The following is a 23454-nucleotide window of genomic DNA, read 5'->3' as shown; positions in this document are numbered from 1 at the left end:
GCAGGAATGCAAAGGAACACAGTTCCAGCTGGCTTGGCCAGGGCTCTGGCTCAAAAAAAAAAGGGTCTTTGGCAGAGGGATGGCACTAGGCATCCACGTGCTCCCAGATCACGCACTCCATCCTCTCTGCCACCTCCAGCCTCCACCAGGTGTTCGAAGAAAGAGAGAGAGATGTGGAGCTACCCATGAGCGCCCCCTCCTGGGAGAAGCTGGGCCTGCTGCTGCCCGCTCTGCTGCACTTGGCACTCTCTGGCTGTGTTGGGGCGTTGGTAAAACAAGATCTTTCATTGGACTGCCATAAAATGCAGCTGATGGCACTGCACTGTTCTGTGTCAATATGTGGAAAGTAACCTGAATGAGTGATGTCACTTCAAGTGATGTTGGAGGTGTGGCCTAATATGCAAATGAGTTATTGCTGGGTGTTTTCTGCAAAAAAAGCCCTGCAAAGATGAATTTGTAACAAAATAGAATTGAGAGGCCCAGAAAGTTCTGAGATGGTGGAACAGACTGTGCTACTGGAGACTGTAAGTGGAAAACTATATTGTTGATTAATGGTCTATACTTATCCCCCATTCCTATAAATAGAAGACTGGCATAACAGGCTAATCTTTGTCTTAGTCTGCTATGTTAGTTTCTTTTCTCCACTTGTAGAGAATTTTTTTTTAAATGAGAGAGGCAACATATTAAAATATCTCTGCCTGTGGTTTGAAGTGATGTAGTTCACCCTAATGTATAAAATTTTGCCCCCTTATGTTGCTGCTTGTGTAGGCTAGATCAAAATTAACTAATTCTTATGTATCCAATTGTGAAATAAGAACCAGTGTTTGATAGTTGGACTGGATCCTTCCTGTGGTTGAAGGCAGTTGACTTGATTCAGTCCTTGCATGAAACTGTAGCCTCAAAGACTTGCCAAGAAGAGGAGTCCTGATCTCAGGGCACACTGCTTATTTGAAAAAAAAAATCTAAAATAATCACAATAGGACTTTCAACATGCCCTGTCCTGGTCAAGATTAGGGCTGATAAGTCCCTCCTTGCAACTGGTGGGGGATGGGGGGGACTTACCAGGAACGGGAGGAAGGTCCAAGATATGTTGCTGATGACATGGAAACATCACTTCTGGCATGTACCAGAAGTGACATCATCATGTTGCAGCATCACTGATACACTCTTGTATTTGGGCAAAAACTCTATGGTGAAAATGGCTTCTGATACATGCCAAGTAATCAAAATCTTAAATGATCAAACCCAGACTGGGAGCAGACTGAGGGTATCCTGACCTATCTATATATCTAATTCTCAAAATGGGCCTTTTTTTGCAGACACTTATTCCCACAGTTCAGGGCCACATGGAGGTAAAAGAGACTTTTCTGCACACTTGGGGCACTCCCTCACTATGCAAAAAAATATAAAAACTTTACAAACCTTTTAAAAACCTTTTTAAAAGCCAAAAAGTAAAAAAAAAAGTGTTCAGTATGCATGCACAGAGAATGTACTTACTACACCACCAAAGCACATGCTGGAGAGTCCTAGGGAGGTTGCTGCCACTGCTGGAACTCAGGAAGAAGCTGTTGGAGCCATGAGGACAACTGCCATGGCTCTAATTGCCCCAGCCCCTGCTCTACTGGTTCAGACTCACACTGCTGCCCCTGCCCCCAACAGAGCCTGGCCCCAAACCCACTGCTGAGCCTTTTGCTGCTTCCAGGCTGGCCATAGCTTCTGCTGAGCTAGCTGCTGGGTTAGACACTACTGAAGCCACTGCTGCTGCCACCACTGACTCCATTGACAGCAAAGGAGCTGCTGATGGGGCCACTGACTGCCATCTCATCTGCTGGTCTTGATGCCTCAATGCCAGGTGCCTTTGCACCCTGGCTTTCTGCCTCCTGGGGTCCCAAGAGCCTGCCCTGGCTACTGCAAATGATACAGAGCAATGCTCCTGAGACCCTGAGGTGGAAGCCTGTAATAGGCACGCCAGGTCAGGTGAGGAAGAGGGAGCTTGGAGAAAGAGAAGGAGGAAGACAAATCACTCACCAATGGACACAGAGCCGCTGTTGGACTCAAAGACAGGAAAAAGAGAGGGAATAAGGGAGGATTGGCTCGGGGGGAAGAGAGGAATGGAGAGATGGAGTATTGGCTTGGGAGGAGAAAGACAAAGAAGGAAGGATTGGTTTGGTGGAGGGTTGGAAAGAAAAAGAAAGGGAGATACAGGCACAGCACCAGGCCATATGGCACCCCAGGCGAGGTGCCCCACCTCCAGTCTTCCCCCCCCACAGGTGCCTGGCCAGCCTTGCATAGCCTCAGCCGCTTTACCTGAGGCACCTGTGAGATGGAGCAGCGCTCCCTTCCGTGCTGCACTGGTGGCCATACTGAATGTCCTGGTGTGGCATGACATGACATGGTCTGGCTGTGGGTGCTGTGATCTGGATGCACGTCTGGACACACACATGCTGCCCCCCCCCTCACCTCTGCTGCCCCCTCTCATGTGATTTAAAATGTGTGGGAGAGTGCAGGTGAAAGGGCCTGCTGATCAGCTGATAAGCAGGGCCTTTATCTGTGAGCAGGAAGGGTAGTGGCTCTCCTTCCTTGTTCACTTATTCCCCCTGCTGGGAGGGGGGCACCCAATCTGGCCCCCCTGAGCCATGCCCATAGGCAACTGCCTAACGTTGCTTAAAGGACATGTAGGCCCTGGGGAGATAGGTTTGGGAAGAGAAAGAAAGGGGAAGATGGGGGTGGGGAGAGGAAAGGAAGCTAAGGTGAGGGAATGCCCCCTCTTCACAAGTTTCTTGTGTGTCTCCCACTTGCACTTTTTAATTCTCAACTCTATTTCCACCTGTCACCTGGGCACCCTTGGACTCCATTAAAATTAGGTCTCTCTTTTCTCATGAGGGAGGGCCTAGCAACTCTTGTAGACTTATGAGCCTCCAATTGGGAATTGAAAATCTCCTGTCTCTGGCTCTCATTACTGACATTGCTGTTATGGCCAGTGAGAAGAAATAAAAAAGATTTAAAAATTGCTCTCAGGGATGTTGTGACATCAATTTGAGGAAAGACCAGGAAGTGATGTCCCTCCCTAGGAATTGCTGGGAACTCTATGGTATAACTAGCAATTCTTAGATAAGAGTGATGTCACTTTTGGGGTTTTAGCAGAAGTGATGACACCTCCTTAGTGATGGCACCCCCCATGTTCTTGCCCACCCAAGTCCCACTGATTTCCTGGCAACACTATGCTAGGCTCTATCCAGAAAGCTAAACTCACATTCAGCGCTGTAATCTTTTGTAAACTAATCTTCAATTGTATTAACTTGAGCAACAACTAATATACACAGAAGATATCAAGGAAGTAAAAGGTGGGGTTTTTGCTCCTGTCCTGTTCATGTTCATACAAGGCCAAAGTGGCACTTCATCTTCTTTATGGTGTACCTATTTTACTTGATGGATATAATCCAAATAGAGTGTACAGGTTCAGTTAATCAGAGCTATTCTGGAACTTTCTAAATGGCAGTTACGAGCTATTTGCCTTAGAGATCCATTTTTTAGTTTCATCTCTTTAATACTAAACAATACACTCTGAGCAAAGGGAAGGAAGGTATAATCCAATGAATTATTAACTATGCTGGATTTTCTGCCCAGGCATTGCTGTTTTATAACCTGGAGAAATCTTGGACATTAGTGAAGCAAAAGAAGAATGATCTAGATAATCAGAATATGTATTCAGTGCCACGTGGACCTTGTTTACCACTAACCTCAGATCTAAACTAAATGTGAAAGCTGATTAAAAACCGCAAGACTATCAAAATACATGAGAGTTTTTCCATTAACACATTGCAAAATTTTTGTTTTCAGTAGTCCTTGAGCTTCATTAAAACACAACATTTCAGATAACCAAATTCTTCTTACTGCTGTATTCAGATGCTGACTTCAAAGGCTGCTGGTAGTCTGCTAATCTTTCAAATTACAATCGCAATTCCAGAAATCCAAAATTTCCTCTTCTTTCTGTTCTTTGTTTTATTATAGAAAGTATGCTATGAACAGTCTGATTAAAAGCATTCAATAAAGTATCTGTAGCTGAAGAAAGTTGTACTACCATTAATTTCTACTGCCTTGATTTTGTACCTTAATATCCAAACATAACACATGTCCTAAATTGACTATTCCACCTCAGTTGGTAAAACAGGAATGTTAATTACAGTAATTTATCTCACAAGGCTTTGACAGTGAATGAGATTACTATTGTAGGATTTTGCATCAGAAAAATGCCATGGAAAATATGAATAAATGATTTTGATGTTTCCATTTTTAATCTTGTTTTTCAGCCCAGACTATTATGAAGACATTGTCACAAATGGAATACTAGTGGTAAATATTACTCTTTTTTGGGTTCTTTCCTAAAATCACTGTCACACACAAAATATATGCCATCTTGTTCAGCACCCAGTAGGGAAGCCTATTTGCTGTTGCTGCAGCTATCCAGAGGGACCAGGTGAAGGACCCATAATTTCGTTTGTGCAGGTGATAAAAATCTGCAAACCAGGTGCTATTCTGACCAATAGCTTCTTTTGCTATTCATCACTAGCCTCAACCATTCTGTTTGTCCTCTTCAGAATAAAATTTGAGCCCTTTAAATGTTCCCAATCCCATCCGGAATCTCTGACACAGAAGGAAGTCACCATCATAGATGACTTCTTGCTGTTGTTAGGAATGACCAAAGAAATCACTTCATAATGATGTGAGTCACTTAAGGACATATGTATCACACCATATTATGCTATGAGGATTTATGGCTTTGTGAAAACTTAAGGCTGTTTGTTGCTACTAATGAAGCTGGTCTGATTCATATGTAGAATCTTTAAACCTCACAAGGCAGTTGGATATGACAAACAGGTTGACAACACTATAATTCCATGATTCACCCAGAAATACCAATTGTGAAAAATTTCTTATAGGGTTGAAAAAAACAAGCATCACTACAGACAACTCCATGTAATAGATGGCCCCCATGGTATATTCACAGTCAGCCCAATATTCGTGATGGTGCCAACATTTTTTGTGAGCTGCTGCCAATATGGAAATTAGTTGCTTTATTAGCTTATCCAAACCTTCCCTCCCCATATACCTGATGATGGCAGAAAAGAATTTGAAGGAATAAAGGGTAATAGATAAGAATGGCTGGGAGAGATCTTGCACGGAATTTGATGCTGTGATGTTGTGGGAAGAAAGGTAAAGATGAAGGAAAACCAAGGATGCATGGCAGTGGTATGAAGGAAACTGAAGAAATCCAGTTAACTCTGAATTTCACATGTTACTTTAGAATACTTGGTAGGATATTGGGCTGTGATTGGTTAATACTTTGATAAATGGGTAATTGGCCTAATTATGTCCTATTATTTTTACAGTCACGTGAACTTTCTTTTCTGGAAATCAAAACGAATATCAAGAAGCTGAAGCGACAATACACAAGTGAGGCTGCTGCATCACTGTGTATATATTGGTTTGAACAGATTATTGGTTTGAAAAGATTCTTGGTTTAGAATTACTGGAGCATGTATAATTATCTCTTCTTTTTTCTTTTTTCTGGTTTCTACTTTTAAGTATTTTAAGAGACTATATCCAGAGTATCATATTTCACATACCTTTCATATTGGACAGAATATAAATTTATTTTTCCTGACCCATGGCCCAAGTGAGCCCAATCTTATAAATTCTTGGAAGCTAAGCAGGATCAGCCCTTGTTTGTGCTTGGATGGGACACCATCAGGGAAGTCCAGTGTAATGTAGTGGTTAAGAGCAGTGAACTCGAATCTGGAGAAGTGGGTTTGATCCCCCACTCCTCCACATGCAGCCAGCTGGGTGACCTTGGATCAGTAACAGTTCTCTCAGAGCTGTTCTCTCAAGAGCTGTCTTAGCCCCACCTACCTCACAGGTGTCTGTTGTGGGTAGAGGAAGGAAAGGCAATTGTAAGCTGCTTGGAGACTCTTTCAGGTGGAGAAAAGTGGGGTATAAAAACCAACTTGTCTTCTCTTCTCTATGGAAGCAGGCAAAGGCAAATCATCTCTGTTTGTCTCTTGCCTTGAAAATTTGATAAAGGAACTTAGATTTTAGTATAAATCCTGTTTTGTACAAATTCATTCTGTTCATGAGATTCTGTATAAATTGGGCTTAGATTTGTTATATAGAATTAGTTGCCCACTGGATAAAGGGCTCTTTACTTCTTCACCCAAAGAGTAATTAACACATGATATTTACTGCTGCAGGAAGTGGTGGCAACTATAAGCATAGACAGTTTCAAGAGGGGATTAGATAAAAATATGGAGCAGAGGTCCATTAGTGGCTGTTTGCCTCAATGTATAAATTGAACATTATGTCTGGGGCAGTGATGCTCTGTGTTCTTGGTATTTGCGGGGGGCAACAATGGAAGGGCTTCTGGAGTTCTGGCCCTGCTAATGGACCTCCTGGTGGCGCCTGGGTTTTGGTCACTATGTGACACAGAGTGTTGAACTGGATGGACCAGTAGCCTAATTCAACATGGCCAACATGTTGAATATGTTCATATGTTCCTTAAACAAACAAGTGACTAGATAGTTAACATTTCCATTGTCCTTTGTTTAGAAGGCGATCTGATACTTACAGTCAAGGGTTCATATGAAAACATGCAGAAAATTCCACTGACTCCCGATTCCCGTAACAGAAACCTCATTGGGTTTCATTGTATTAAGAATCATGAATCAAATTTGGAGGTCACAGTACCAAATACGATGGAGTGGTCAAAGGTATTGTTCTGTTCTTCTCTGAATGGTAAATATATTTTGGATACAATGAATGAACCCATGAAACTGAATCAGATATTTTTGGTCCATCAAAGTCAGTATTGCTTCCTTACAATGGCTCTCCAGGGTCTCAGGCAGACATCTTTCACATTCCTACTACCAGATCCTTTACCTGGAGATGCCGTTAATTGAACCTTAAACCTTCTGCTTGTTGTTCAGAAGCTCTGCCATGGTGCTACTATGCTCTTCCACAGGGTTAGTTTTCTTTTGAGAGGCAGAGCCAAATCACAGCACTTTCTCTCTGCTTTTTCCAAACCTGAAATACATGCACACAAATGTACACAGGCACAAGTGGGGGACATGCAAGGATTTGCAAGGGTGAGAACTTCATTTGCTGTTTTTTCTCACCTCCACCTGGCAGTGCCTGCACCCCCTTCCCTTTTTTAAAAAATCAGAAACTCACACACCTACTTCTCTTTTTCTGCTTTCCTCTAGGCAGCCTGTGCCTGCCTGCCTGAGTTCCTCAAGCAACCAACTTTTTCTATCCCCCTCCCACATCTCCAGTTTCCCTTAATAGTACTTTTGCTTCTCCCTTTCCTTCTTTTACCTATTTAATCAGCTTCTCTCTACTTCCTCTGTGTAGACACTAACTGAAGCTTGAGATCCTTTGCAATGGCTGGGATTTCTCCAGCAACCCCCAAATAGCTACTGAGATCTTACAACACAGTCTTGTGAGATCTCAGTAACATACTTTCCTTAAATAATTTTTTCTACGAACCAGTGTTTTTCTAACCATCTCTGTGTTCGTGTATGTCTGTGTTGTAACATTTCATCTTTTTTTTTTTTTTGCAAGCCTGGATTTCCCCCCAGACTTGTACATCTCTCTCTCCCCCATCTGTCCCTAGACCCACTCTATTGCCTGGTTCAAAATTATGTGTATACAAGCAGGAGACCTGCAAGGATTTGTGGAGGCACCACATTTTTCTCACCCCCCATTATTTCCTCTTTCTTTCCCCTGAAAGCCTATCCCCTTTTCCTTCTTCCTTCTCTCCTTCCCACCTACCAGAAAGCCTACCATTATGTAGCCTTCTGTGTTCAGCTTTTTTCCCTCTCCCCACCAGTGACCTTTCTTTGGGAAAACTCTGGACCATTATGTGGTGCTAGCCATTGGGCTGGGGTGAGTTTTGTGGTGTGGGCCAGACTGGGCTCAGTTGCATGATGAGAACTTGCAGGGGGCACCTCACTTGCACCTATATCTCTCTCCCCACACTATTTCCTCCTCTTCTCCTTCCAACCTACCTCTTATTTGCTCCCCATCTTCAGCTATATTTATTATTTATTTACTTCATTTATACTCCACATTAGCTGTTTAAGTCCATTCACATTTTCTTGTAGTTCCTGATATCCATTACGTGAATCATTCCAAGTTAAAGTATAGCAATAGAAACCATTCATAGTAATTGTAATTCCACAGTGGACCATGTCAGTGGTTTGGCAGAAATTAACTTGAGATGGGAAGAAGTTTATCTCAAAACACAAAATTTGCATTTTCTTAATTATATATATACATGGTTAAATTTAGATGCTGGAGAGGAAAAAGCAAGGCTGGCACTTTGCAAGTTGATAGTTATTGTTATTGTAATATATACACAAACACACGTCTCAAGCCAAAATTTCTAAGTGAAATGTAAAAACTTGTCAAAATTTATTTTTTTTGAGAAATTAAAAAAGGAAAATATATAAATTTTCATTTGTATCCTGAAATTTGACTGAATGAATACATCTGCACAAAAAAATCATTTCTGCTTATTGGTGTTAATCTACTTTTGCTGTCACTGAAATTGTCCTTTTGTGTTCAGTCTCCATAATTTCTTCTTTTTTCTCCTTTAAAAATTTAGATGATATTGAAAGAGAATACAGAAAGTATTACCTCTGTTACTTTACCTTTGACTGAGATTCCCATGCAAGGGAAAATAGCAATAAAAGAGGTGAGTTCTTTGCCTTTAAGTTTTTAGTATGTATTGGATTAATTTGATTGCTATTGAAAGAATAATTGTTATAAAGGGGGATTTTTTTTTAAAAAAAGGACATTATGAAGGAAAAGAGAGAGTACACATTTGCCATGTTCCTTGTTTCATAGCATATAGAATTATTTACCAAAGCCATGCTTCTGTATTGTATGGATTATTTGTTAGCCTAAAAGATGTGGCATATAAGAGTGCAAGAAAAGCCATGCTGGGTCAGACCAGTGGTCCATCTAGCTCAGCAACCTGTCTCACAGTGTCCAACAAGTTCTTCTGGAAGTCCAGCAACAGGGCATAGAGGCCAATGCCTTCCTCTGATGTTGCCTCCTGAAACTGATATATTCAGAGATTGATTGCCTCTGAACATGGAGGCTGCCTTTAGTCACCATGAGTAGTAGCTACTGATAAACCTATCCCCATGAATCTGTGTAATCCCCCTTTAAAGCTGTCTATACCTGTGGCCATCCCTATATGGTCTGGCAGTGAATTCCACATTTTAATGACTCACTGTGCAAAGAAGTATTTCCTTTTGCATGTCCTGAATCTACTGCCTATCAACTTGATTGGATACCCTTAAGTTCTAGTATTTTGTTATCTTTGTCAGTTCTCTCTACCCTGTGCATAATTTTACAAACCTGACTAGGGCTGCCAACCTCCAGAAATTGACTTGAGATCTCTCACTATTATGACTGATCTCCAGGGGACAGAGATCAATTCACCTGGAAAAAATAGCTGCAGTGAAAGATGACCTCTATGGCATTATATCCAATTAAAGCCCCACACCCAAAATCTCAGTATTTTCCAATCTGGAGCTGGCAGCCCAATCTATATACCCCCCAGTTATCTCTTTTCTAAACTGAAAAGTCCCAACCTCTTCAGACTTTCCTCATAAGGAAGGTGCGCCAACTCCATAATCATCTTGATTGCCCTCTTCTGTACTTTTTTCCAGCTCTGCTATGTCTTTTTTGAGATACAGTAACCAGAACTGTACAGACTGAGTATTCCAAATGAGGCTGCACCATAGATCTATACAGGGGCATTATAATATTGGTCTTTTTTGTTTCAATCCCTTTCCTAATAATCCTTAACATACTTGGTCCTTTTTTTCACAACTGTAGCACTGGGTTGATGCTTTCATCGGTCTCTCTGCTATGACTCCAAGATCTTCCCCCCCTCTCAGTCTAAGCAAGTTTATTTATTTATTTTACAAACAATTTTATTAGTAACATATGGTAATAAATTTCAATTTCTTACTTCATTAATAATTACTTTTTTTAATCTATCCCATATATTACTTTCTACCCACCCCTCCCCCGTTACTTGACCCCCGCTGGCGTTATATACTTAAAATCTTAATATTAAAGGTACCCTTAATTAAGTCTAAGCAAGTTTAGACCCCATTTTTTTGTCCCAGTATCCATCACTTTACACTTAGCAACAATGAACTTCATTTGCCACATTGTCACTCAGTCACTCAATCTGTGGGGATTCTCCTGGATATCTACAGTCAGTCTTGGTTTTTACCATCCTCAATAATTTTGTGTCATCTGCAGACTTGGCCACTGCACTACTCAACCTTAGTTCCAGATCACTTATGCACAAATTAAATAGTACCAGCCCCAATAATGATCCTTGTGGGACCCCGCTGCTTATTTCTCTCCATTGCAAAAACTGTCCATTTATTCCTACTCATTGCTTCCTGCCATTTAATCAAATATTTAATCTGTAAGAGAACCCACCTGTTATCCCATGATTTCTAAATTTACTCTGATGAGGTACCTTGTCACATCCCTTATTATTCTTCCTTAGTAGGAGGGGGAATACATTAACCTGGATACATTAACCTAAACTAGGGAATACATTAACCTAAACTAGCCCAATCTTGTCACATCTCAGAAACTAAGCAAGGTGAGTCCTGGTTAGTACTTGGATGGGGTATCACCAAAGAAGTCCAGGGTTGCTACACAGAGGCAGGGAATGCTAAACCACCTCTGTCTCTTATCTTGAAAACCCTACAGGATCACCATAAGTTGGCTGTGACTTGACAACATTTTCCACCACCAAGAGGTACAGTCCTAAGCAGAGTTACACCCTTCTAACTCCATTACTTTAAATGGACATAGAGAAGGTGTAAGACTTAAGATAGCACTGGTAGAATTCCACTTTTCTCCTTGATAGAGACCAAAAACAGCTTACAAAAAATCTCCAGTTTATATAAACAATGATATAAACAAGAAAATACTAGTAACAATGAATCAAATTAAAAAACACAAAACCAAGCCTTGTGTAGGTTTAAATCCAATGGTTAGTTCACCCAGGGGCCAATAGCCCTTTTTGCACATGCCTGGCCATGCCCATGTTTGATACTTGGGGTGTGCAGTTGAGACTGGTGTTTGACTGTGGACTGTGCACTTGTGAGAATGTACAGTTGAGACTGATGTTTGACTGTGGACTATGCACTTCACAGAGTAGGTCTTTCCTGCCTCCCTACTCCTGCTGCAGCTCGCTGAGCTCCTATTCCCCCTTGAGGAGATAGCAGACCCCCCAAAAAAGCATGTAGGGCAAAGAGGACATCTGCAGTGGAACAGACTATTAGCAGAACTCACCCTTTGAAATGGAAATGGTGTTACATCAAAGGAACTCTGTGGTTGGATAGTTGCCATTATATTTGACTTTTAATGTATTGTCTTCATTTTCAGGACAAAACATTTGATTTTCATGTAAAGACAAGAGACTGGTAAGATATGTCCCCCCCCTCTTTCTGTATCAATATTTTAAAGTTCAAGCAGTTTCATTTTCAGGAAAATGTGTTTGTTGAATCGCAAATGTTTCCAAGTGTTTTAGCGATTATAAAAGAATAATATTTTGCACAATTCTTCTCATTTTAAATCCAGAGCCATGGTCTCTGGCTTTGTTTGCTACACTTAATTTCCCCTAAGAAGAATGGGGTAAGTTAATTGTGATTTGCGGTGATCTGAACCTAGTCTCTGTATTTGAGGAATAGTTTGGCAGTATATAAAAGTGCTTTGCTCTTCTAACAGTTTCAAGCAATGTCTGTAAAATAGTTTGCAGATTAATTGTCCTCGGTGGTATATCTCTCTGTTGACTTCATTTGTTCCCAGTGATTACTTATACACCCAAATCTGTCCATCTGTGAGACATTACCTCTTCTCCTATTCACTATGTATTTCCTTATTAGTTGACATTATTCATGTGACAGATTCAGAATCATTCCCTTCATGCAGAACTGCTCTCAGTGATATCAACACAGGCTAATCTGATAGGTTTTCTCATTCAAAACTGTAATATAAGTATGTAGAGTTAGACACGCAGCTTCCTCCTTAGACATTTTGCCTAAAATGTTTCAGGCTGATCCTGCTAGCTATGCTAGAAGTTGTTTCCATATATACAAATATTCCACAAGATAAATTTAGGAAGAGTTCTTATCAGTTTTTTTATAGAACAGTTGATAATTTGCTACCTTCCTTACCAATGATTAAATAATTAAAAAAAATTGTTTACATGTAATTCAAACTGTAAATTATTATCCTGTATAATAAGTCATTCGTGGAATGCCTGCAGTTTTTCATGGCTACCCATCCATAGCAAAAAAAGAAAAAGTAAAAAAAAAAGTCATGTATATAGTGCCACCATATTTTGATACAGTTATTTAAGGTTTATTTGACGTGTAGAGAAAGTGTTCTTTGAAAGAAGCCATACATAAATTTACCATGGAATATCCCATAGCTATCTCTTTTATTTGCCAATAGAATTTTCCTGACATTTTCAGGACCTATGTCTCTCAGATGGGAGAACATTAGATTTATGCTGTCTTTATGTTTATCGATTTATTTACATATTAACAGACTGTGGAGGAATGGCTTGGTCAACATTCAGCCAGACTAGTGCTATTCCTCAAGCAGAATCAGTACAGGATACCAAATTCCTAGAACCAAGAACATACCAGGCTCTTCCTGCCCAGCCTTTGCATCCAAGACAGCCAATTTAACTCCCTCCCTGTCCCAGATTCACACCTGTTCTTACTATGTTTATTTTCTCAGACCAATGTACATTCAATGTGATTGGACACCAAACAAGCTTGGAGGATTCCTTGTTTTGTCCAAGATACCACTTTAAAAATCTTGAGCTTGCTTTAATGAGTGCCTCAAATTGGTATTGAAACAGGACTGGCTTTCCACTCAAGATAACACAGTAGGCAGCAGTATGAGGCACAGATATTTCCTGTCTATCATTTCCATCTCTCTGTAGAAGTATTAAAAGCACACCAGTCCAAAGTTGGGAGGGACTTTGATTTTGGATTGTGCTTTTGAGTTGAGTCTAAATGGTATGTTTTAGGCATCAATAACATCTCTTGGCACTGGACAGACCCTCCAAAATTCATCTGAACTGAAACAATCATGCACAATGAAATACAATCATGAGTGCAAGTTCTAGTGTGCAACAAATTAAAAAGCATGTATATGGGATTAAAATTTTGGAAGAAAAGGAAAAACTACAAAACTGCTCATGCATAACAGACCAGTTTTCCTGACTCTGGGTGGGGGGCATCAAGTAACTGGCTGTTCCTACTCATTATGCCCTCCTTCTTCATTGCTGCAAGAGTCCATCTTGCTCAGCCATAGTTCTATCTTATAGACAGGAGTACTCCTGTGCTATCCTGTCAACCTAGCTACAAAAAATATGTTATGGTCAAAATGTGAAGCATGCTAAAGTACAGTATTTCAGGGCAAAAGATCTAGATGTGCGCTTAGGAAATGACCTGAGTGCAGCAGAGAAGAATTTCCTGAGCAAGAGGAGGAAGTACGTTGCTGCTGCTGTGAAGAAGGCTCTCCAGCTACAAGAAGAGCTGCAGGATAATGAGGTAGGAGAGAAAGGGGTCTTCTTGTCCTGTTTTCCTCTTTATCTAGTAAGACTAGACTATGTTATATGGGCTGCTTCAGTTTTGGCTCATGGTCTGTGAAGAGCTGCTAAATGATGGACCCAGGAAGCTAGTTACAGGCATTGGGATGAATCCAGCAATGAGCAAATAGGACAGGGGGAGGACAGTTCTGTTTCTGAAAGAAATTACGTAGTACTCTGTGCAACATCTTCCACTCCCATCCATGTTTGTTCATATACACAATTACTTATACATGCATGATCTTGTGCATCTTCTCTCTCTCTCCCATATCCATACCCCAGGGAGTCACTTTGAAACTGAAGAAGCTGCTAAGTTCACTGCTTAAGTCATGGATATCTTGCTCAAGCAGAAATACAAGTGTGGGTACAATAAGTTTGATAGTGCAAGTGGCTATATCATTTCTGCTTGTGCAAGAGAAAAATTTGTGCTAGATTCAACCCATTGTAAGGAAGGAAAGTAGTATCTGAATTTGCCAGTATTGAAGCACCTTTATATAGGTCTCTAAATAGGAACACACCTAAAATTTAAGTACATGAAGTGAGTTCCAAAGCATCACACACAGTGTTCTGCTTATGGATGGGGTCTTCTCATGTCCCTCTTCCTGCTGCAGCTTCTGGAAAGAACCCCCCCCCCCCGCACATGAGACTGGGAGTCTTCTGGAGCAGCACCTCAAGAGGTATGAGGGACTGCTACTAGAAGAAAGTGTTACTTTCCCCATGCATTTCTTTCCACCTTTACAGGAGACTGGTTGGATCTTGGCTATTTTACTTATTTATTTTTATTTTTATTTATTTATTTAAGATTTATATCCCGCCCTTCCCACAAGTGGCTCAGGGCGGCTTCCAATAGTAGATCCATCAAAATTACACATATAAAGGGATCCATATTTAAAACAGATAAAACAGATAAAACCCTAGTTATTAATACACATAAATATTTCAGCTATATATAAAAGGAATCCAGCAAGTTACAGTAAAATTCTCAAGCTAAGTAAAGGCTAGCCGGAAGAGGGTCGTCTTACAGGCCCTGCGGAACTGTAAGGTGTATGAAGAGGTGGGAAGCATAGTTTGCTACAATAATCCTCAAATTATAAAACCAGTGAAGCACACTCGGTTCCTGTTCCAAGGCTTGTGGTCCATAGGATGGTGCAGAGCAAATTATCACAAGGCCACTCAGAAACACCCATAATAAAAACCTCATTTTTTTTAGTTGTACCTTATGGAGATTATGAGAAAGCAAATGAGACAGAACAAGCTATGTTGCTGGGGGATTGGGGCTTATGCAGCTGATCAGCTGAGCTTTGAAGGCGTCTTACACTGGATCATCTAGCCATTATTGTCTATTCTAACTGGCAGCAGTTCTCCAGAGTCTCAGATGGAGGACTTTCCTAGTAATTTTTACTTTAGACCCTCAGATTGGAGATTCAAGCACTGAACTCAGACTTGCTATGTGCAAAGCATGCGCTCTGTTACAGACTTGTGGTCTCACCAGGTGACTGCCATACATTTCAACCAGTGCCTACAAATAAAAGTTGTTTATGGTACTTGCCAGCAATGCAGAATCACTCCTTGTCTTTCATAACATTGTTCCTTTGCAATAAAGTTCAATAGCTTACAAGTAGCTTTTGTGTGCTTTAGGTGCCTGTGGTGGCAATCATGACAACTGGTGGTGGAACCAGGTCATTCACAGCAATGTATGGGAGCCTTCTGGGTCTGCAGAAACTGAATTTGTTAGACTGCATGACATATATTGCAGGTTTATCTGGCACAACATGGTAAGGGGGATTTCCCATTTATTGTCTATTGTATGGCTTCTTCATGATTTTTGTGTTCCACAGACAGTTTCAAAACAACATAGAATACTTTCCATTATGTGGAATTCACTGCCATAGGAGGTGGTGGCGGCTACAAGCATAGCCAGCTTCAAGAGGGGGTTAGATAAAAATATGGAGCAGAGGTCTATCAGTGGCTATTAGCCACAGTGTGTGTGTGTGTGTGTGTGTGTGTGTGTATGTATGTATGTATATATATATATATATATATATATATATTTGGCCACTGTGTGACACAGAGTGTTGGACTGGATGGGCCATTGGCCTGATCCAACATGGCTTCTCTTATGTTCTTATGTTCTTTTGTCAATGGCGCCTCTGTCATAGGTGAAAAATTCCTATTATGGTTTATGTTCATGTTGTGCTTTCTGAAAAGTTTCTCAAAACTTAAGGTTACTGTGCCATTAGATGTGCACCACTCAGGTTTTTAAACATCTTCCCCCAATTTCAGGACTATGACAAAATTGTATGAAGATGCTAATTGGTCACAGAAATACCTGGAGGAAGCCATTAATGAAGCTCGGAAGCAAGTCACCAAATGCAAGATTAACTGTTTCTCTATGGATCATTTGAAGTATTATTATAGTGAACTGAAACAAAGGAGACAAGAAGGACATGACTCTTCCTTTATAGATCTCTGGGGGCTTGTCATTGAGTCCATGTTATATGATGAGGTAATAACTATATTCTTCATTTTTCAACACAATGATTAATAGATATTTAAAGGAGGCATTTCTGCAGGGTAAAGGATAGTTGGAAGGAAGATATCTGTGCATTCCTAATTAATAGGAAGCAGAGAGTGAGTATAAATGGGCAGTCTTTGCAGTGGAGGGAGGTAAGCAGTGGGGTGCTGCAGGGCTCAGTACTGGGTCCCATGCTCTTTAACTTGTTCATTAATGATTTGGAGTTGGGAGTAAGCAGTGAAGTGGCCAAGTTTGCAGATGACACTAAATTGTTCAGGGTGGTGAGAACCAGAGAGGATTGTGAGGCACTCCAAAGGGATCTGTTGAGGCTGGGTGAATGGGCATCAATGTGGCAGATGAGGTTCAATGTGGCCAAGTGCAAAGTAATGCACATTGGGGTCAAAAATCCCAGCTACAAATACAAGTTGATGGGTTGTGAACTGGCAGTAGGGTTCCCAAATCCCCCGCTAGGCCTGGAGACCCCCGATTTGGAGCCTCCTCCCCCCGCTGGCCATAAAAGGGAAAGCGGGGGGAGGGGAGGGGGAGAACGGCAGCCCTTCCCACCCAGCCCCGATCGCAGCAGCCAGAGCTCTTCCGTTTTCTCAGGCTGCTTCCCGCCCCCAGTCAGCTGGCTGGTGAAGGGAGGGGAGCCCAGCCACGCCCCCAAAGGACCATGTGCCTTTGCACCTCCGGAGGTGAGTGAGTTCTGCCGGCTTCCTATTCCATGCCATAAAGTGCCCAGATGGTGTGCCTGTGTTGCTGTGAGAAGCTGGCAGCAACTCGTGAGTACAGAGTCCCCTGCATCAGATTTGCCAGAAACGGGGGAGGGGGGTGGAGGGGGGTGGAGAGGGAAACGTCTTCTCATAGGGTATAATGGGGAATTGATCTGGAGGTTTCGGGGGCTCTGGGGGAGCTGTTTTTTGAGGTAGAGGCACCAAATTTTCAATATAGTATCTAGTGCCTCTCCCCAAATATCCTCCAAATTTCAAAACGATTGGACCAGGGGGTCCAATTCTGTGAGCCCCAAAAGAAGGTGCCCTTATCCTTCATTATTTCCTATGGAAGGAAGACATTTAAAAAGGTGTGCTGTCCCTTTAAATGTGATGGCCAGAACTCTCTTGGAGTTCAATTATGCTTGTCACACTCTTGTTCCTGGCTCCACCTCAATGTCTCCTGGCTCCACCCCCAAAGTCTCCTGGCTCCACCCCCAAAGTCCCCAGATATTTCTTGAATTGGACTTGGCAACCCTAACTGGCAGAGACTGACCAAGAGAGAGATCTTGGGGTCATAGTAGATAACTCACTGAAAATGTCAAGACAGTGTGTGATTGCAATAAAAAAGGCAAACGCCATACTGGGAATTATTAGGAAGGGAATTGAAAACAAATCAGCCAGTATCATAATGCCCCTGTATAAATCGACGGTGCGGTCTCATTTGGAATACTGTGTGCAATTCTGGTCATCGCACATCAAAAAGGATATTATAGCATTAGAAAAAGTGCAGAAAAGGGCAACTAGAATGATTAAAGGTTTGGAACACTTTCCCTATAAAGAAAGGTTAAAACGCTTGGGGCTCTTTAGCTTGGATAAAAGTCGACTGCGGGGTGACATGATAGAGGTTTACAAGATTATGCATGGGATGGAGAAAGTAGAGAAAGAAGTACTTTTTTCCCTTTCTCACAATACAAGAACTCGTGGGCATTCAATGAAATTGCTGAGCAGTCGGGTTAAAACAGATAAAAGGAAGTATTTCTTCACCCAAAGGGTGATTAACATGTGGAATTCACTGCCACAGGAGGTGGTGGTGGCTACAAGCATAGCCAGCTTCAAGAGGGGGTTAGATAAAAATATGGAGCAGAGGTCCATCAGTGGCTATTAGCCACAGTGTGTGTGTGTGTGTGTGTGTGTATATTGGGCACTGTGTGACACAGAGTGTTGGACTGGATGGGCCATTGGCCTGATCCAACATGGCTTCTCTTATGTTCTTATGATGTCCATTCCTTTAGTCATTGTACACAGGTGATTCTGCTCTCCTCTGCCTATTGAAACTCATCCATTTCACAGGGGATAATGAGCCCAGCACCACAGTGGAACTTTGTGGCACATCTACAAATGGCTACCCAAGTGCAATTTCATTTGCTAAGATAGTGAAATCACTGGGAAGAGGGGTCAGACTTCATCATGAATTGGCATCTATGTACAAATGCATACTGATGAATGCAGACATCCATATACATTTAAATCTTAGACTTCATCTGAACATTAAACTAATGAATGTAAGAAAAGTCCTAGTGGATCAGTCCTGTGGTCCATCTAGTCCAGCATCTTATTTTATAAAGGGCCAATTAGTTGCCCTAGAGGGCCAAGGCCTTCCCTTGATATTGCCTTCTGGCACTGGTATTCAGAGGTTTACTGTTTCTGAATACAGAGGTTTAATTTATTCACTGTGCCATCTATGGACTCATCCTCCATGCATCTGTCTTCTCCCCCTTTCAAAAGCATCTATGTTATAGCCTTGCCAGCCTTGCCTGGTTCTACACCACAGAGAATGAGGAAGTTTGTCATCCAACTTAGATCCTCAACCCCCACTTTTCACAGAGTACACTGCCGCAGCCAGTGGATGAGTATACAGTATTACAAATGAGGCAGCAGCATAGCTCTGTATGAGCCTTCTTATTTTCAGTTCCTTTCCTAATAAAGTTTCCCTGCATGGAGTTTGCATTTTAAAAAATTAATGTAATAGTTTGCATTTTTCACAGCTGCTGTACTCTGAGTCAATATATCCATTGAGTTATCAGTAACATGATATCATAGAGTTGGAAGGGACCTCTAGGGTCATCTAGTCCAACCCCCTGCACAATGCAGGAAACTCACAAACACCTCCCCTCTAAATTCACAGGATCTTCATTGCTGTCAGATGGCCATCTAGCCTCTGTTTAAAAACCTCCAAGGAAAGAGAGCCCAACACCTCCCAAAAAACCCTGTTCCACTGAGGAATCGCTCTAACTGTCAGGAAGTTCTTCCTGATGTTGAGCAGGAAACTCTTTTGATTTAATTTCAACCCATTGGTTCTGGTCCTACCTTCCGGGGCCACAGAAAATAATTCCACACCATCCTCTGTATGACAGCCCTTCAAGTACTTGAAGATGGTGATCATATCACCTCTCAGCCGCCTCCTCTCCAGGCTAAACATCCCCAGCTCCTTCAACCTTTCCTCATAGGACTTGGTCTCCAGACCCCTCCTCTGGACTCGTTCCAGCTTATCTATATCCTTCTTAAAATGTGATGCCCAAAACTGAACACAATACTCCAGGTGAGGTCTTACCAGAGCAGAGTAAAGTGATACCATTACATCACGTGATCTGGATACTATACTTCTGTTGATACAGCCCAAAATTGTATTTGCCTTTTTAGCCACCGCATCACACTGTTGACTCATGTTCAGCATATGATCCACTAAGACCCCTAGATCCTTTTCGCATATACTACCGCTAAGACAAGTCTCCCCATACTATAACCATGCATTTGATTTTTCCTACCTAAATGTAGAACTTTAAATTTATCCATGTTAAAATTCATTTTGTTGATCTTAGTCTGGTTTTCCAGCCTGTCAAGGTCATCCTGTATCCTGTTTCTGTCTTCTTCTGTGTTTGCAACCCCTCCCAATTTAGTATCATCTGCAAATTTAATAAGCATTCCCTCTATTCCTTCATCCAAATAATTGATAAAGATGTTGAACGAAACAGGTCCCAGGACAGATCCTTGAGGCACCCCACTTGTCACTCCTCTCCAAGAGGATGGGGAACCATTCACTCTTTGGATCGCACTCTTTGGATGCGATCTGTCAACCAGTTACATGGTAATAGAATCCAAACCACACTTTACCAACTTGTCAACAAGGACAGTATGGGGAACCTTATCAAAAGCCTTACTGAAATCAAGATAAACGACGTCTACAGCAGTCCCCTGATCTAGCAAGGTAGTCACTTTCTCAAAGTGTATATCCCTTACAACTTTTTCAGTCTTGATCTTGGCCAGTTCAGACCTTGACAGCATTAATTTAAGGTTAGGATTTTTTGTTCCAAGGTGAATTACCTTATATTTATTGACACTGAAATTCGTTTACCACATTATGTTATCTTGGTAGGTTTTTATCCTGCCCCTCTCCCAAATGCGACTAGGGTTACCTAATAACAACAATACAGTATTGTTGTTTTCTACTCACCCAGTTTGGATAGATTGTCCTATAGCTCTGCCTTGGTTTTCACCATTCTAAAAAATTTAGTATTATCTGCTATTTGAGCACTACACTGCTCACCCCAGACAAAATAATTCATTTAAATAATATTGGTTCCAATATTGATCCTTGTGGGACCCCAGTGCTTACTTTCCTCCATTGTGAGAACTGTCCATTTATTTCTACTCTCTGCTTCCTGTCAATTAACTGATTTTTAATTTATAAGGCAACCTGTTCCCTTATCTTATGCTTGCTAAATTTGCCAAGGAGTTTTTGGAGAAGTACCTTGTCAAAAGTCTTTGGAACTCCAAGTATAGAATTTCTAAAGGTAAAGTTAGTCCCCTGTGCAAGCACCAGTTGTTTCCAACTCTGGGGTGATGTTGCTTTCACAACGTTTTCATGGCAGACTTTTTATGAAGTGGTTTGCCATTGCCTTCCCCAGTCATCTACACTTTCCCCCTAGCAAGCTGGGTACTCATTTTACCGACGTTGGAAGGATGGAGGGCTGAGTCAACCTTGAGCCGGCTACCTGAACCCAGCTTCAGCTGGAATTGAATTCAGGTTGTGAGCAGAGTTTAGGACTACAATACTGCAGCATTACCACTCTGCGCCATGTCTATTTGTGAATCACTATATTCTTGCATTCTTATGCAAAGAATGCCAAAAAGTAGGTGCAGTTGGACTTCTCTGTACAAGAGTTATACCGATTTTGTTTCAGCAGATCCCCCCCCTTTGTGCTAATAATTTCATTTCTAAGTATCTGTTTCTTCCCATTTACCTGGAACAGATGTTAGGCTAACTGGCCTGTAACTCCCTTAACCCCTCTGGATCTCTTTTAAAAATTGTTGTGACATCTGTCAATTTCCTGTATTCCAGGATGGAGTTACATATGTTGGTTAGTAGTATGGTTTTATTTAGTTCATTTATATCTCACTTTTCTCATCAGTAGGGACCCAAAATGATTTCCATCATTCTCCTCTGCTCCATTTTATCCTCACATTAACCCTGTGAGGTGGCTTAGAGTACATGACTAGTCCAAGGTCATCCAAAAAGCTTTCATGGAAGAGTGAGGATTTAAACCTGAATATCTCTCAGATCCCAGACGTATACTCTAAACACTATACCACAGTGAACCTGTTTGGCAGTCAAACTTACCTTCTTCAGCACAGGGGGACAGAAGCAATGTTTTTAATCTCTGCCTTGCAAAAAGGGGAGGAGAAAAAGCTAGTTTCTTCCTACCTGCATGCAAAATGGGAACTCAAGCAATACTTTAAATCTCTGTATTCCAAAAGAAAGAGGAGAAAGTGCTCCTTCTTCCCCACTTAACTTGGCCAGGGACAGAACTACTGCTTCTGAGCTCCCCATTGATAGGGACAGAAGAAAGAGCTTGTTCCTCAGAGCTGGGCTTCTGACACACACTCCATGCTAAATTTACTGCATCTCAGAAGGCATCAAAGTTTCCCGGTTGGGAGATCAGAAGCAAACTGGATACTGATTCCTCCCTCCCAAAAAACCTCTTTACTGGCTACACAGCAAAATCTCCCCAGAAGAAAATCAGAAACAAATCCCATCTCTCATCAGTTGAGAGTCTGCTTTGGATGGCTGCAAATATACATGAACAGGTTGCAGATTGGTGAGGATGTGCATGAACTGGCTCACAAACAGGGCTTTTTTTTTGTAGTTGGAACTCCTTTGCATATTAGGCCACACACCCCTGATGTACCCATTCCTCCTGGAGCTTACAGTAGGCCCTGTATTAAGAGCCCTGTAAGCTCTTGGAGGATTGGCTACATTAGAGAGCCAGTACGGTGTAGTGGTTAAGTGTGTGGACTCTTATCTGGGAGAATTGGGTTTGATTCCCCACTCCTCCACTTGCACCTGCTGGAATGGCCTTGGGTTAGCCATAGCTATCGCAGAGGTTATCCTTGAAAGGGCAGCTGCTGTGAGAGCTCTCTCAGCCCCACCCACCTCACAGGGTGTCTGTTGTGGGGGGAGAAGATATACGAGATTGTAAGCCGCTCTGAATCTCTGATTCAGAGAGAAAGGCGGGGTATAAATCTGCAATTCTTCATTAGGGATGTGTAGCCTAATATGCAAAGGAGTTCCTGCTACAAAAAAAGCCCTGCTCACAAATATAAGTTTGTGATGAATTTTGGCTCGTTTGTGAACCAAAGTTCAAGAACCGAAGAGCTGCCACAAACCTCCATGAATTTTAAGACAGTTTGTGGCAGTTCTGGTGATTATGGACGGTTGGCTCAGGGTGGCATCAAGCTGCCCCAAAGAGAGCCAGCCAGAAAAGGAGTGAATTGGAAGCCTCCAAATGGCATGTGGCCCGCCCCCTAACAAGGGATGGGCTGTGGGTGCCCTGGAGGAGCTTCTGGAGTGCTTCTGTGCCTCCTTGCCATTCCGCAGGCGCTTCCCTGCCTTCTAGATAGCTGGGCAAAGCCACCTCAGAATCTGGCCCTGGGAAGGCTGCAGGCAGGATGGGGATGGGAGGCAGATGTGCATGTGTCGATGTTCTTTTTTGGTATGCCTGCATCCCGTCCCCAGGGCAGTTTAAACTGCCCATCTGTAATCATCCTTCATGTTGGTTCATAAGGAGCAGAAAACTATGAGCCATTTAAACTCCTGCTTTTTGCTCTTCACAAAAAACAGCTGAGCAATGGGAAGTAGAAAGCAGGGTTTTAAAAGCTCAAACAATTTAAACCCCTGCTTTCTGCTCCCCATTGCTCAGCTGTTTTTTGCTCCCTGCCACTTTTTGTAGGCAGCAGAAAACAGGGGTCATGAACTGCTATGAACCATTTTGGTTCATGAACCAACTTTCTGGCTCATATTGGTTCATGGTCAAACATGAAGCAAAATGAACCACAAAAATGTGGGCTGTGCTAATCCCTATTAACTGGTTGCCTGATCACCATCAGTAAATAGGAAGTGAGCCAAATTTACAATTTCAGATACCATCTGGACTTAGAGACTCATGTATTCTGTGTTTGCCTAG

At 41.9% G+C, this 23454-nt stretch overlaps 1 protein-coding gene across 1 annotated transcript in view; it reads left to right on the top strand.

The window, feature by feature from the left end:
• The window catches only part of LOC132589611 (cytosolic phospholipase A2 epsilon-like), a 106481-nt gene that overhangs the window by 55337 nt on the left and 27690 nt on the right, over window positions 1-23454 (top strand). Inside the window, exons 7-13 of the mRNA XM_060262360.1 lie at window positions 4311-4353; window positions 5391-5454; window positions 6604-6764; window positions 8660-8749; window positions 13476-13667; window positions 15344-15480; window positions 15989-16211. Coding sequence (XP_060118343.1) covers window positions 4311-4353; window positions 5391-5454; window positions 6604-6764; window positions 8660-8749; window positions 13476-13667; window positions 15344-15480; window positions 15989-16211 — 910 coding nt within the window. The remainder of the gene's footprint in view (window positions 1-4310; window positions 4354-5390; window positions 5455-6603; window positions 6765-8659; window positions 8750-13475; window positions 13668-15343; window positions 15481-15988; window positions 16212-23454) is intronic.

The sequence above is a fragment of the Heteronotia binoei genome, chromosome 21 (genome assembly GCF_032191835.1).
Source record: "Heteronotia binoei isolate CCM8104 ecotype False Entrance Well chromosome 21, APGP_CSIRO_Hbin_v1, whole genome shotgun sequence".
NCBI classification, from domain to species: domain Eukaryota; kingdom Metazoa; phylum Chordata; class Lepidosauria; order Squamata; family Gekkonidae; genus Heteronotia; species Heteronotia binoei.
Note: the sequence above shows the minus strand (reverse complement) of the source record. Positions and strands in the feature narration are given on the sequence as shown.